The 15185-nt window shown below is 41.3% G+C and overlaps 1 protein-coding gene across 1 annotated transcript in view; it reads right to left on the bottom strand.

Annotated features, from left to right (window-relative positions):
- Nucleotides 1-15185, bottom strand: part of LOC131927503 (zinc metalloproteinase dpy-31) — a 49739-nt gene that overhangs the window by 6698 nt on the left and 27856 nt on the right. The window contains exons 3-13 of the mRNA XM_059283188.1: nucleotides 13804-13972; nucleotides 13559-13685; nucleotides 12877-12949; nucleotides 11035-11166; nucleotides 10235-10306; nucleotides 8969-9092; nucleotides 7530-7655; nucleotides 7134-7246; nucleotides 6813-6955; nucleotides 6377-6492; nucleotides 2279-2426 (exon numbers count right to left, since the gene is read on the bottom strand). Coding sequence (XP_059139171.1) covers nucleotides 2279-2426; nucleotides 6377-6492; nucleotides 6813-6955; nucleotides 7134-7246; nucleotides 7530-7655; nucleotides 8969-9092; nucleotides 10235-10306; nucleotides 11035-11166; nucleotides 12877-12949; nucleotides 13559-13685; nucleotides 13804-13972 — 1343 coding nt within the window. The remainder of the gene's footprint in view (nucleotides 1-2278; nucleotides 2427-6376; nucleotides 6493-6812; nucleotides 6956-7133; nucleotides 7247-7529; nucleotides 7656-8968; nucleotides 9093-10234; nucleotides 10307-11034; nucleotides 11167-12876; nucleotides 12950-13558; nucleotides 13686-13803; nucleotides 13973-15185) is intronic.

Below are 15185 nucleotides of genomic sequence, written 5' to 3'. Positions count from 1 at the left end.
TAGCAGTCTATCGTTAGGCCACGCCGTCCCATTTCTATTGATTTAGATTTTTTAAATTGTAAATTTTTCAGATTTCACTACAATGCTCTTCTTTTAGAACCAGTCATAGATACAACTGGTAGACATCTTTTTACCAATGTTTAGAACATAACAGAAATAACATCTTTAAAAATCCAATTAGTTTTAAAGTTATTGTTCATCATATAGGGGCTTAGATCTGAAGGTCTTTCTTTATGTGATGCTGTTTTATAGCTGTGCATTTATACTAGATTTAGGCAATTTGTTTTGTTAATTTTATTTGACATGGTGATACAAGTACATCAGAGTTTCTTCCAGTCATCTCTTCGGGGGGGGGGGGGGGGGGGCGAAGCCCCCCCGAAAATTTTTTACCGCCCCCCCGAACTAAATGAAATTTATATAATTTATATAGAAAATATATACTTTTAACAGTGTCCGCCCCCCCGAAGAAAGTTTACCGCCCCCCCGAAGATTTCAAGTGCCCCCCCGGAGAAAAAAGTCTGGAAGAAACACTGAAGTACATTTAACTTACAAATATTTGTTACAGGCGTAAGTTGGCGGGCTGTAGACTGGGCAGGGTGATACAGGTACACATTTAACTTACAAATATTTGTTACATGCGTAAGTTGGCGGGCTGTAGACTGGGCAGGGTGATACAGGTACACATTTAACTTACAAATATTTGTTACAGGCGTATGTGGGCGGGCTGTAGACTGGGCAGGGTGATACAGGTACACATTTAACTTACAAATATTTGTTACAGGCGTAAGTTGGCGGGCTGTAGACTGGGCAGGGTGATACAGGTACACATTTAACTTACAAATATTTGTTACAGGCGTAAGTTGGCGGGCTGTAGACTGGGCAGGGTGATACAGGTACACATTTAACTTACAAATATTTGTTACAGGCGTAAGTTGGCGGGCTGTAGACTGGGCAGGGTGATACAGGTACACATTTAACTTACAAATATTTGTTACAGGCGTAAGTTGGCGGGCTGTAGACTGGGCAGGGTGATACAGGTACACATTTAACTTACAAATATTTGTTACAGGCGTAAGTTGGGGGGCTGTAGACTGGGCAGGGTGATACAGGTACACATTTAACTTACAAATATTTGTTACAGGCGTAAGTTGGCGGGCTGTAGACTGGGCAGGGTGATACAGGTACACATTTAACTTACAAATATTTGTTACAGGCGTATGTGGGCGGGCTGTAGACTGGGCAGGGTGATACAGGTACACATTTAACTTACAAATATTTGTTACAGGCGTAAGTTGGCGGGCTGTAGACTGGGCAGGGTGATACAGGTACACATTTAACTTACAAATATTTGTTACAGGCGTAAGTTGGCGGGCTGTAGACTGGGCAGGGTGATACAGGTACACATTTAACTTACAAATATTTGTTACAGGCGTAAGTTGGCGGGCTGTAGACTGGGCAGGGTGATACAGGTACACATTTAACTTACAAATATTTGTTACAGGCGTAAGTTGGCGGGCTGTAGACTGGGCAGGGTGATACAGGTACACATTTAACTTACAAATATTTGTTACAGGCGTAAGTGGGCGGGCTGTAGACTGGGCAGGGTGATACAGGTACACATTTAACTTACAAATATTTGTTACAGGCGTAAGTGGGCGGGCTGTAGACTGGGCAGGGTGATACAGGTACACATTTAACTTACAAATATTTGTTACAGGCGTAAGTTGGCGGGCTGTAGACTGGGCAGGGTGATACAGGTACACATTTAACTTACAAATATTTGTTACAGGCGTAAGTGGGCGGGCTGTAGACTGGGCAGGGTGATACAGGTACACATTTAACTTACAAATATTTGTTACAGGCGTAAGTTGGCGGGCTGTAGACTGGGCAGGGTGATACAGGTACACATTTAACTTACAAATATTTGTTACAGGCGTAAGTGGGCGGGCTGTAGACTGGGCAGGGTGATACAGGTACACATTTAACTTACAAATATTTGTTACAGGCGTAAGTTGGCGGGCTGTAGACTGGGCAGGGTGATACAGGTACACATTTAACTTACAAATATTTGTTACAGGCGTAAGTTGGCGGGCTGTAGACTGGGCAGGGTGATACAGGTACACATTTAACTTACAAATATTTGTTACAGGCGTAAGTTGGGGGGCTGTAGACTGGGCAGGGTGATACAGGTACACATTTAACTTACAAATATTTGTTACAGGCGTAAGTTGGCGGGCTGTAGACTGGGCAGGGTGATACAGGTACACATTTAACTTACAAATATTTGTTACAGGCGTAAGTGGGCGGGCTGTAGACTGGGCAGGGTATGTACTCCATCTTGTACCACTCCTGCTTGCACGAGACAATCTGGGTCATGTGACAGGGTTTCTGGGCCTCGTTAGAGTCAGAACAGCCGCCGCACGCTTCTGTTCCAGAATAAAATCAAGAAACTTGTTGAAGGAAAATATGTTCCAGAATAAAATCAAGAAACTTGTTGAAGGAAAATATGTTCCAGAATAAAATCAAGAAACTTTTGGAAAGAAAATATGTTCCAGAATAAAATCAAGAAACTTCTTGAAGGAAAATATGTTCCAGAATAAAATCAAGAAACTTCTTGAAGGAAAATATGTTCCAGAATAAAATCAAGAAACTTGTTGAATGAAAATATGTTTCAGAATAAAATCAAGAAACTTGTTGAAGGAAAATATGTTCCAGAATAAAATCAAGAAACTTGTTGAAGGAAAATATATTCCAGAAAAAAATCAAGAAACTTGTTGAAGGAAAATATGTTCCAGAATAAAATCAAGAAACTTGTTGAAGGAAAATATGTTCCAGAATAAAATCAAGAAACTTGTTGAAGGAAAATATGTTCCAGAAAAAAATCAAGAAACTTGTTGAAGGAAAATATGTTCCAGAATAAAATCAAGAAACTTCTTGAATGAAAATATGTTCCAGAATAAAATCAAGAAACTTGTTGAAGGAAAATATGTTCCGGAAAAAAATCAAGAAACTTGTTGAAGGAAAATATGTTCCAGAATAAAATCAAGAAACTTCTTGAATGAAAATATGTTCCAGAATAAAATCAAGAAACTTGTTGAAGGAAAATATGTTCCGGAATAAAATTAAGAACTTGTTGAAGGAAAATATGTTCCAGAATAAAATCAAGAAACTTGTTGAAGGAAAATATGTTCCAGAATAAAATCAAGAAACTTGTTGAAGGAAAATATGTTCCAGAATAAAATCAAGAAACTTGTTGAAGAAAGATATCATGGATTCGCCAGAGCTGGTAGTGCCTGCTCGAGTAGGTTCTTATAATGCTTGATTTAGAGCTAGTTTAATAAACCAATATTATTGCCAACAGTTAAATTTACCCAGGGATTCTTCGCCTGTTATTTTTTATGTGTGTCCACCCCTGTTTGTATACTTTATCACTGAGTGACTAGGTCCAGTCCAGCTTACCTGCGTACAGCACTGAGTCAGTAGGTCCAGTCCAGCTTACCTGCGTACAGCACTGAGTCAGTAGGTCCAGTCCAGCTTACCTGCGTACACATCAGCACTGAGTCAGTAGGTCCAGTCCAGCTTACCTGCGTACAGCACTGAGTCAGTAGGTCGAGTCCAGCTTACCTTCGTACAGCACTGAGTCAGTAGGTCCAGTCCAGCTTACCTGCGTACACATCAGCACTGAGTCAGTATGTCCAGTCCAGCTTACCTGCGTACAGCACTGAGTCAGTAGGTCCAGTCCAGCTTACCTGCGTACACATCAGCACTGAGTCAGTAGGTCCAGTCCAGCTTACCTGTGTACAGCACTGAGTCAGTAGGTCCAGTCCAGCTTACCTGCGTACACATCAGCACTGAGTCAGTAGGTCCAGTCCAGCTTACCTGCGTACAGCACTAAGTCAGTATGTCCAGTCCAGCTTACCTGCGTACAGCACTGAGTCAGTAGGTCCAGTCCAGCTTACCTGCGTACAGCACTGAGTCAGTAGGTCCAGTCCAGCTTACCTGCGTACAGCACTGAGTCAGTAGGTCCAGTCCAGCTTATCTGCGTACACCTCAGCACTGAGTCAGTATGTCCAGTCCAGCTCACCTGCGTTCAGCACTGAGTCAGTAGGTCCAGTCCAGCTTACCTGCGTACAGCACTGAGTCAGTAGGTCCAGTCCAGCTTACCTGCGTACAGCACTGAGTTAGTAGGTCCAGTCCAACTTACCTGCGTACACCTCAGCACTAAGTTACTAGGTCCAGTCCAACTTACCTGCGTACAGCTCAGCACTTAGTCAGTAGGTCCAGTCCAGCTTACCTGCGTACAGCACTGAGTTAGTAGGTCCAGTCCAGCTTACCTGCGTACAGCACTGAGTTAGTAGGTCCAGTCCAGCTTACCTGCGTACACATCAGCACGGAATCAGTAGGTCCAGTCCAGCTTACCTGCGTACACCTCAGCACGGAATCAGTAGGTCCAGTCCAGCTTACCTGCGTACACCTCAGCACTTAGTCAGTAGGTCCAGTCCAGCTTACCTGCGTACACCTCAGCACTTAGTCAGTAGGTCCAGTCCAGCTTACCTGCGTACACCTCAGCACTGAGTCAGTAGGTCCAGTCCAGCTTACCTGCGTACAGCACTGAGTGACTAGGTCCAGTCCAGCTTACCTGCGTACATCACTGAGTCAGTATGTCCAGTCCAGCTTACCTGCGTACAGCACTGAGTCAGTAGGTCCAGTCCAGCTTACCTGCGTACAGCACTGAGTCAGTAGGTCCAGTCCAGCTTACCTGCGTACAGCACTGAGTCAGTATGTCCAGTCCAGCTTACCTGCGTACACCTCAGCACTAAGTGACTAGGTCCAGTCCAACTTACCTGCGTACACCTCAGCACTTAGTCAGTAGGTCCAGTCCAGCTTACCTGCGTACAGCACTGAGTCAGTAGGTCCAGTCCAGCTTACCTGCGTACACCTCAGCACTGAGTGACTAGGTCCAGTCCAGCTTACCTGCGTACAGCACTGAGTCAGTATGTCCAGTCCAGCTTACCTGCGTACACCTCAGCACTGAGTGACTAGGTCCAGTCCAGCTTACCTGCGTACAGCACTGAGTCAGTATGTCCAGTCCAGCTTACCTGCGTACAGCTTTGAGTCAGTATGTCCAGTCCAACTTACCTGCGTACAGCACTGAGTCAGGAGGTCCAGTCCAGCTTACCTGCGTACAGCACTGTGTCAGTAGGTCCAGTCCAGCTTACCTGCGTACACCTCAGCACTGAGTCAGTAGGTCCAGTCCAGCTTACCTGCGTACAGCACTGAGTCAGTAGGTCCAGTCCAGCTTACCTGCGTACAGCACTGAGTCAGTAGGTCCAGTCCAGCTTACCTGCGTACACCTCAGCACTGAGTCAGTAGGTCAAGTCCAGCTTACCTGCGTACAGCACTGAGTTAGTAGGTCCAGTCCAGCTTACCTGCGTACACCTCAGCACTGAGTCAGTAGGTCCAGTCCAGCTTACCTGCGTACAGCACTGAGTCAGTAGGTCCAGTCCAGCTTACCTGCGTACAACACTAGTCAGTAGGTCCAGTCCAGCTTACCTGCGTACATCACTGAGTCAGTATGTCCAGTCCAGCTTACCTGCGTACAGCACTGAGTTAGTAGGTCCAGTCCAGCTTACCTGCGTACAGCACTGAGTCAGTAGGTCCAGTCCAGCTTACCTGCGTACACCTCAGCACTGAGTCAGTAGGTCAAGTCCAGCTTACCTGCGTACAGCACTGAGTTAGTAGGTCCAGTCCAGCTTACCTGCGTACACCTCAGCACTGAGTCAGTAGGTCCAGTCCAGCTTACCTGCGTACAGCACTGAGTCAGTAGGTCCAGTCCAGCTTACCTGCGTACAACACTAGTCAGTAGGTCCAGTCCAGCTTACCTGCGTACATCACTGAGTCAGTAGGTCCAGTCCAGCTTACCTGCGTACACATCAGCACTGAGTCAGTATGTCCAGTCCAGCTTACCTGCGTACAGCACTGAGTTAGTAGGTCCAGTCCAGCTTACCTGCGTACACCTCAGCACTGAGTCAGTAGGTCCAGTCCAGCTTACCTGCGTACAGCACTGAGTCAGTAGGTCCAGTCCAGCTTACCTGCGTACAGCACTGAGTCAGTAGGTCCAGTCCAGCTTACCTGCGTACACCTCAGCACTGAGTCAGTAGGTCCAGTCCAGCTTACCTGCGTACAGCACTGAGTCAGTAGGTCCAGTCCAGCTTACCTGCGTACAACACTAGTCAGTAGGTCCAGTCCAGCTTACCTGCGTACATCACTGAGTCAGTATGTCCAGTCCAGCTTACCTGCGTACAGCACTGAGTGACTAGGTCCAGTCCAGCTTACCTGCGTACAGCACTGAGTCAGTAGGTCCAGTCCAGCTTACCTGCGTACACCTCAGCACTGAAGCCACCTATCCCATTCTGAGTTGTTCGAAACAAAACCAACATGGAGTTACCGCTGCTGACGATGACGTCATTGGGTGGTAGACCGCAGCAAAACCTACGAGACAATACATAATTTCATGAATCCTGTCATACAAACATGTAGAACCTTTAATAACGTAAATGACTTCTGTATTTAGGTACATTTCTTTATCTAGCGCCACTGTACCATTTAGATTTAGTTACTTAGCGCCACTGTACCAGGTAGATTTAGTTACCTAGCACCACTGTACCAGGTAGATTTAGTTACCTAGCACCACTGTACCAGGTAGATTTAGTTACCTAGCACCACTGTAGCAGGTAGATTTAGTTACCTAGCACCACTGTACCAGGTAGATTTAGTTACCTAGCGCCACTGTAGCAGGTAGATTTAGTTACCTGGCGCCACTAAATCCGAAGCTTAGATTATATTTTATCTCCAGATAATCGCTGCAGACTGAAACATTGGACGTGGGACAGTCCAGGTGACGTAAGAAGTTCTCAGGCTTGACGTCCAGATGGATGCGCATACCTGGTTTAGTCTGGAAAAAATCCAATCAAGAAAATAAAATTATATTTCATGTCTCTCTATATATTCATATTACAACTATTTGCGTACCACGCGTGCTAAAACTTTAATCACACTGTCTTAGAGACAAAAAAAAAATCACAACTAATTCCTGAGACAAACGCTGACGTTGTGAGTTGGTAGATGCCCACCTGAAGCAGCCAGTTACACTGTATCCCGTCCATGTAAGCCCACGGAAAGCCCGGAGACTTGATGGTGTATTTGGCTCCGTCCTCCACAAACAGAGGCCCGCCACAGCTTGAACCTGTGCACGTTACGTACGTTAACAAAACGGTACAAACTTTAGCAGCCGCCATACAAATAGAGGTTTTAGTAGATTGAGCAATGTACGTGTTGGTTGTTGATCTAACTATTTACATGAATGCAGTGCTTAATTAGTGATGATATATATGCATTGGCTGATTAATAAGGACATACTAACATGGATGAACTAGCTTATTATGGATGTAAATACTAACATGAAACTACTGGCTAACTAATGATGACATTAATGATGCCATTAATGATGAGATTAATGATGTACTCACCAACAGCAGGAGCGGCGTATTGGCACACTGATCCGCTCAGACCATCCGGACAGCGACACCGGCTGCAGTCTTTGGGGTCAGGGTAGCCGTCGTGGAGGCAGGTGAAGGTCGCCGTCGGACATTCATCTAAACAATGTGTCAAACTATTTTACGTTAGTCGGACATTCATCTAAACAACGTGTCAAACTATTTTACGTCAGTCGGACATTCATCTCAACAACGTGTCAAAATATTTTACGTTAGTCGGACATTCATCTCAACAACGTGTCAAACTATTTTACGTCAGTCGGACATTCATGTAAACAATATGTCAAACTATTTTACGTCAGTCGGACATTCATCTAAACAATGTGTCAAACTATTTTACGTCAGTCGGACATTCATCTAAACAACGTGTCAAAATATTTTACGTCAGTCGGACATTCATGTAAACAATATGTCAAACTATTTTACGTTAGTCGGACATTCATCTCAACAATGTGTGAAAATATTTTACGTCAGTCGGACATTCATCTAAACAATGTGTCAAAATATTTTACGTTAGTCGGACATTCATCTAAACAATGTGTCAAAATATTTTACGTCAGTCGGACATTCATCTAAACAATGTGACAAAATATTTTACGTTAGTCGGACATTCATCTAAACAACGTGTCAAACTATTTTACGTCAGTCGGACATTCATCTCAACAACGTGTCAAACTATTTTACGTCAGTCGGACATTCATCTCAACAATGTGTCAAAATATTTTACGTCAGTCGGACATTCATCTAAACAACGTGTCAAAATATTTTACGTCAGTCGGACATTCATCTAAAGTGCCGAAATATTTTACGTCAGTCGGACATTCATCTAAACAACGTGTCAAAATATTTTACGTCAGTCGGACATTCATCTAAAGTGTCGAAATATTTTACGTCAGTCGGACATTCATCTAAACAACGTGTCAAAATATTTTACGTCAGTCGGACATTCATCTAAACAACGTGTCAAACTATTTTACGTGAGTCGGACATTCATCTGAAAAACGTGTCAAAATATTTTACGTCAGTCGGACATTCATCTAAACAACGTGTCAAAATATTTTACGTTAGTCGGACATTCATCTAACCAACGTGTCAAAATATTTTACTTTTACGTTAGTCGGACATTCATCTCAACAATGTGTCAAAATATTTTACGTCAGGCGGACATTCATCTAACTAAACAATGTATCAAAATATTTTACGTCAGTCGGACATTCATGTAATGTGTTACATTTTTTTCTGGCAGTCCGACATTAATCCCAAGATATTGTCATAGATACTTATATTTTTTTATGTGTAAATGTACTATAGTAACGCACTTATTAATTTATATTAAAATTATGTAGCCGCACTTTATTTAGAGATGTTTTGTTTTATTTAAAAATATGATATCTTCAAGAAATCTCCCTAACCTTTACAATAAGCCAGGTTCGCTAACTTGACATCAAAGAATGACATAGCCTCCCTTTGACCCAAGTTCCTCTGTAGTAGAGGATCTCTTGTCTGTAAGGTCACCTGACCGTTCTGGGAGAAAAACTGGAAAATATCGGCATAGTTTAGTTGACAGAAATAAAATGGAAAATATCGACGTAGTTTAGATGACATAAATAAAATAGAAAATATCGTCATAGTTTAGTTGACAGAAATAAAATGGAAAATATCGACGTAGTTTAGATGACATAAATAAAATAGAAAATATCGTCGTAGTTTAGTTGACAGAAATAAAATGGAAAATATCGACGTAGTTTAGATGACATAAATAAAATAGAAAATATCGTCGTAGTTTAGTTGACAGAAATAAAATGGAAAATATCGACGTAGTTTAGATGACATAAATAAAATAGAAAATATCGTCGTAGTTTAGTTGACAGAAATAAAATAGAAAATATCGACGTAGTTTAGTTGACAGAAATAAAATGGAAAATATCGACGCAGTTTAATTCGCAGAAATAAAAGGGAAAATATCGACGTAGTTTAGATGACAGAAATAAAATGGAAAATATCGTCGTAGTTTAGTTGACAGAAATAAAATAGAAAATATCGACGTAGTTTAGATGACATAAATAAAATAGAAAATATCGTCGTAGTTTAGTTGACAGAAATAAAATAGAAAATATCGACGTAGTTTAGATGACAGAAATAAAATCTTAGGCCGGATTAACTTTAAGCCAAGCTGCTGAAATCTGATGTTGATTCATGTCTGGCGGCTCAAACTCATTAAAGTCTCTGGGTTTGTTGGGTTCAGTAAAGTTTTGTGTGTTTGTAGGGGTTCAGTTAAGTTTTGTGTTTGTTGGGGTTCAGTTAAGTTTTGTGTTTGTTGGGTTCAGTAAAGTTTTGTGGGTTTGTTGGGGTTCAGTTAAGTCTCTGGGTTTGTTGGGGTTCAGTCAAACTGCAACTAAATTCGCTGGGTGTGTTAGGGTTCAGGGCATATTAGACGCTGTTTTATTTTAGTTTAATACTTTGAATATCATTTGGAATGTATGTTTTGTATCCAAGAAAGTAGTGAGTAGTTCAATACACGTTAAACAGTTCAATGTTGGTGTTTGTGGACGTAAAGCGTAGGCCTATGTCTTTTGTTGAGTAGCTTACCGAATACATTTTGGTGCATGGATTCAAAATGTGCTCATCAAAATATAATTTTGGGCAGTGTGTATTATTAAAAAGCTAACGATGCTCACAGTGGATCCGTAGTGCATGATGGATGCTACGTCATAAGGGACGCCGATGTTATCAATATCACCCCAGTTCTCCTGTTGATAGAAGAGGTAAGGCAGATCTTACACATGAATCAGCGGTTAGACAGTTCGATCTTACACATGAATCAGTGGTTAGACAGTTCGATCTTACACATGAATAAGTGGTTAGACAGATCTTACACATGGATAAGTGGTTAGACAGTTCGATCTTACACATGAATCAGTGGTTAGACAGTTCGATCTTACACATGGATCAGTGGTTAGACAGTTCGATCTTATACATGAATAAGTGGTTAGACATATCTTACATATGAATAAGTGGTTAGACATATCTTACACATGAATCAGTAGCTAGATATGAATGATATTGTTTCTCATAACTTAGATAATAAAGTTTGATGTTACATATACATTAAAGAGGAGCTAAAGATCTTACACACACACACACACACCAAACAAGTGTTATATGAGATCAAAGAGATCAAAGTGTAAGAAAGAATAAATTTAAAAAAAAACCTGCGTAAAATACGGAGCTCATTTATGGAACAGATTGAGAACAGGACTAAGGAATGGTGGGGCGATGGAGGAGGTAGTAAAAGAGAAATAAACTTCGATAAAGCTAAATGTCTTTTTATGTGTACTTAGATGTAAATAGCTCATGAAACTGAGTCAGTTCAATTCGCACATCGCCGTAAAGAGAAGACATCAGGTAGTTTAGAAGCGAGATAACTCTCCGGTTTAAAAGATAGATAACCATCCGGTTTAAATGAGAGGTAACTCACACGTTTAAAATTAAATTCTTCTCCACGCTTGACATTTTCTTCTAGATATATGACGTAACCATCCCGGTCTGGCCGTGACTGTTCGTGCCAAAAGCCGATGGCGTGTCCTAGTTCGTGTAGTAGTGTACCTTTCTGTCAGAGGGAAACATTTTATTTACCTTTCTGTCAGAGGGAAACATTTTATTTACCTTTCTGTCAGAGGGAAACATTTTATTTACCTTTCTGTCAGAGAGAAACATTTTATTTACCTTTCTGTCAGAGGGAAACATTTAATTTACCTTTCTGTCAGAGGTAAACGTTTTATGGAGGGAAATATTTTGAAGCAGGAAAAAAACACTTATTGAGTACCTTTTGAAGTTGACAGTTCTTGTGAGACTCACCTCAAAAAAACCTTTTGAAATTGAAAGTTCTCGTGAGACTCACCTCAAAACAACATTTTGAATTTGACAGTTCTTGTGAGACTCACCTCAAAACAACCTTTTGAAGTTGAAAGTTCTTGTGAGACTCACCTCAAAACAACCTTTTGAAGTTGAAAGTTCTTGTGAGACTCACCTCAAAACAACCTTTTGAAGTTGAAAGTTCTTGTGAGACTCACCTCAAAACAACCTTTTGAAGTTGAAAGTTCTTGTGAGACTCACCTCAAAACAACCTTTTGAAGTTGAAAGTTCTTGTGAGACTCACCTCAAAACAACCTTTTGAAGTTGAAAGTTCTTGTGAGACTCACCTCAAAACAACCTTTTGAAGTTGAAAGTTCTTGTGAGACTCACCTCAAAACAACCTTTTGAAGTTGAAAGTTCTTGTGAGACTCACCTCAAAACAACCTTTTGAAGTTGAAAGTTCTTTTGAGACTCACCTCAAAACAACCTTTTGAAGTTGACAGTTCTTGTGAGACTCACCTCAAAACAACCTTTTGAAGTTGAAAGTTCTTGTGAGACTCACCTCAAAACAACCTTTTGAAGTTGAAAGTTCTTGTGAGACTCACCTCAAAACAACCTTTTCAAGTTGAAAGTTCTTGTGAGACTCACCTCAAAACAACCTTTTGAAGTTGAAAGTTCTTGTGAGACTCACCTCAAAACAACCTTTTGAAGTTGAAAGTTCTTGTGAGACTCACCTCAAAACAACCTTTTGAAGTTGAAAGTTCTTGTGAGACTCACCTCAAAACAACCTTTTGAAGTTGAAAGTTCTTGTGAGACTCACCTCAAAACAACCTTTTGAAGTTGAAAGTTCTTGTGAGACTCACCTCAAAACAACCTTTTGAAGTTGAAAGTTCTTGTGAGACTCACCTCAAAACAACCTTTTGAAGTTGAAAGTTCTTGTGAGACTCACCTCAAAACAACCTTTTGAAGTTGAAAGTTCTTTTGAGACTCACCTCAAAACAACCTTTTGAAGTTGACAGTTCTTGTGAGACTCACCTCAAAACAACCTTTTGAAGTTGAAAGTTCTTGTGAGACTCACCTCAAAACAACCTTTTGAAGTTGAAAGTTCTTGTGAGACTCACCTCAAAACAACCTTTTCAAGTTGAAAGTTCTTGTGAGACTCACCTCAAAACAACCTTTTGAAGTTGAAAGTTCTTGTGAGACTCACCTCAAAACAACCTTTTGAAGTTGAAAGTTCTTGTGAGACTCACCTCAAAACAACCTTTTGAAGTTGAAAGTTCTTGTGAGACTCACCTCAAAACAACCTTTTGAAGTTGAAAGTTCTTGTGAGACTCACCTCAAAACAACCTTTTGAAGTTGAAAGTTCTTGTGAGACTCACCTCAAAACAACCTTTTGAAGTTGAAAGTTCTTTTGAGACTCACCTCAAAACAACCTTTTGAAGTTGAAAGCTCTTGTGAGACTCACCTCAAAACAACCTTTTGAAGTTGAAAGTTCTTGAAATTGGAAAGTTTTTTCACGCCCTACGTATGACCAGCACCTTGGAAGGGAAATAATTATGACCGTAATATTCGCGTTATATCTTTTCAGTTGCCTCCCTTATAGAAATGACATACCCAAATGTTTGAGAATTTTTATAATTTATCTCCCAGAGTTTGATTTAGTAATCTCGAAACAGACGTCTTTTCAAAAGCATGTTTTTAGAAGTAAGAAAAGTTTTAGGCGATCAAATGTTACCATAAAGTATGTTGTATCATAAAGTATGTTGTATCATAAAGTATGTTGTATCATAAAGTATGTTGTATCATAAAGTATGTTGTATCATATATTTTGGGGTGCCGAGTTTGGAACCCGGGCAGGTGAAGTTGCTTGGACAGCAACCCATCCAGGTAAGAAAATAAACATTCGCTGCAGTACTGATTGTTGTTCTTGGTTGGACACAGTCTATGGAAGCAAATTCAGGTAGAAAATTTGGAGTCTATGTGGTGATGACATGTTGAGACGATGACCTGTTGTATATGACACGATTACCTATTGTATGTGACACGATGACCTGTTGTATGTGACACGATGACCTGTTGTATGTGACACGATGACCTGTTGTATGTGACACGATGACCTGTTGTTTGTGACACGATGACCTACTTACCCAGCATCCTTACGGAAGTCTAGAATCGGTTTGTTGGGATGGGACGAGTTGACCTCTAGAAATGAGATACACGTCAGTGAACTTAACTCTTTGATGGCTGATTCAATCACAGCTTTTTCCGTTGAATCTTTAGGGTTCAAAATTTCAACATGTGACAGAAATCGATCTAACTGTAACATTTTCATACCGTATGTTTTTTTTTTAATTTGACACATACAAAAGACAAATACCGTGGCCAGACTTACTGAGAAAATATTTTGGATTGTCGTTAAATCTGTAGGGTATGGGAAGCGGCCATCTTTTGTCTTCTTCTGCTGTAATTTTTCTTTTATGTCTGCTTCTTGTTGGGGTCAGAAATTTTTCTGCTTCTTCTGGTGTGAGCATGATGTCCCCTTCAAACAGGACTGAGTAGGTCTAGGGGAGATAACACGCTTTAGAGGTCAGACTAGAAACACTCTAGAGGTCAGACAAAACTAGGTAAAGGGAGCTAACAAACTCTAGAGGTCAGACAAAACTAGGTTAATGGAGCTAACACACGCTAGAGGTCAGACAAAACTAGGTTAATGGAGCTAACACACGCTAGAGGTCAGACAAAACTAGGTTAAAGGGAGCTAACACACTCTAGAGGTCAGACAAAACTAGGTTAATGGAGCTAACACACTCTAGACGTCAGACAAAACTAAGTTAGAGGGAACTAATGCACGCTAGATGTAAGACAGAACGATCATTAGGAGAAATAGGACACACAGATGTAGAATTGTTGTTGGCTGCAGTTGGTGGTGAGGTAAAGGGACTCCCAACACTAACACCAACACCAACACCAACAACACCAACACCAACTACCCACAACACCTTCAACACCAACACCAACAACCCACAACACCAACAACCCACAACACCTACAACACCAACAACCCACAACACCAACAACCCACAACACCAACAACCCACAACACCTAAAACACCAACAACCCACAACACCAACAACCCACAACACCTAAAACACCAATAACCCACAATACCAACAACCCTTAAAACCAAAAACCCAGAACACCAACAACCCACAACACCTACAACACACAACATCACCAACACACCACACCAACAACCTACAACACCAACAACCCACATTACCAACAACAGCAACAACCAACAACACCAACAACCAACAACATCAACAACCCACAAAATCCTTCAACACCAACAACCCACAACACCAACAACCCAAAACACCTACAACAACAACAACATACAACACCAACAAACCACAACACCAACAACGCACAACACCAACAACCCACAACACCAACAACCCACAACACCTACAACACCAACACCAACAACCCACAACACCAACAACCCACAACACCAACAACCCACAACACCTACAACACACAACATCACCAACACACCACACCAACAACCAACAACACCAACAACCAACAACATCAACAACCCACAACACCTTCAACACCAATAACCCACAACACCAACAACCCAAAACACCTACAACAACAACACACAACACCAACAAACCACAACACCAACAACGCACAATACCAACAACCCACAACACCTACAACACCAACAACCCACAACACCTACAACACCAACAACACCAACAACC

The sequence above is a fragment of the Physella acuta genome, unplaced genomic scaffold (assembly GCF_028476545.2).
Source record: "Physella acuta isolate Inbredline_101_S28 unplaced genomic scaffold, ASM2847654v3 ptg000088l, whole genome shotgun sequence".
Taxonomy (NCBI): Eukaryota; Metazoa; Mollusca; class Gastropoda; family Physidae; genus Physella; species Physella acuta.
Note: the sequence above shows the minus strand (reverse complement) of the source record. Positions and strands in the feature narration are given on the sequence as shown.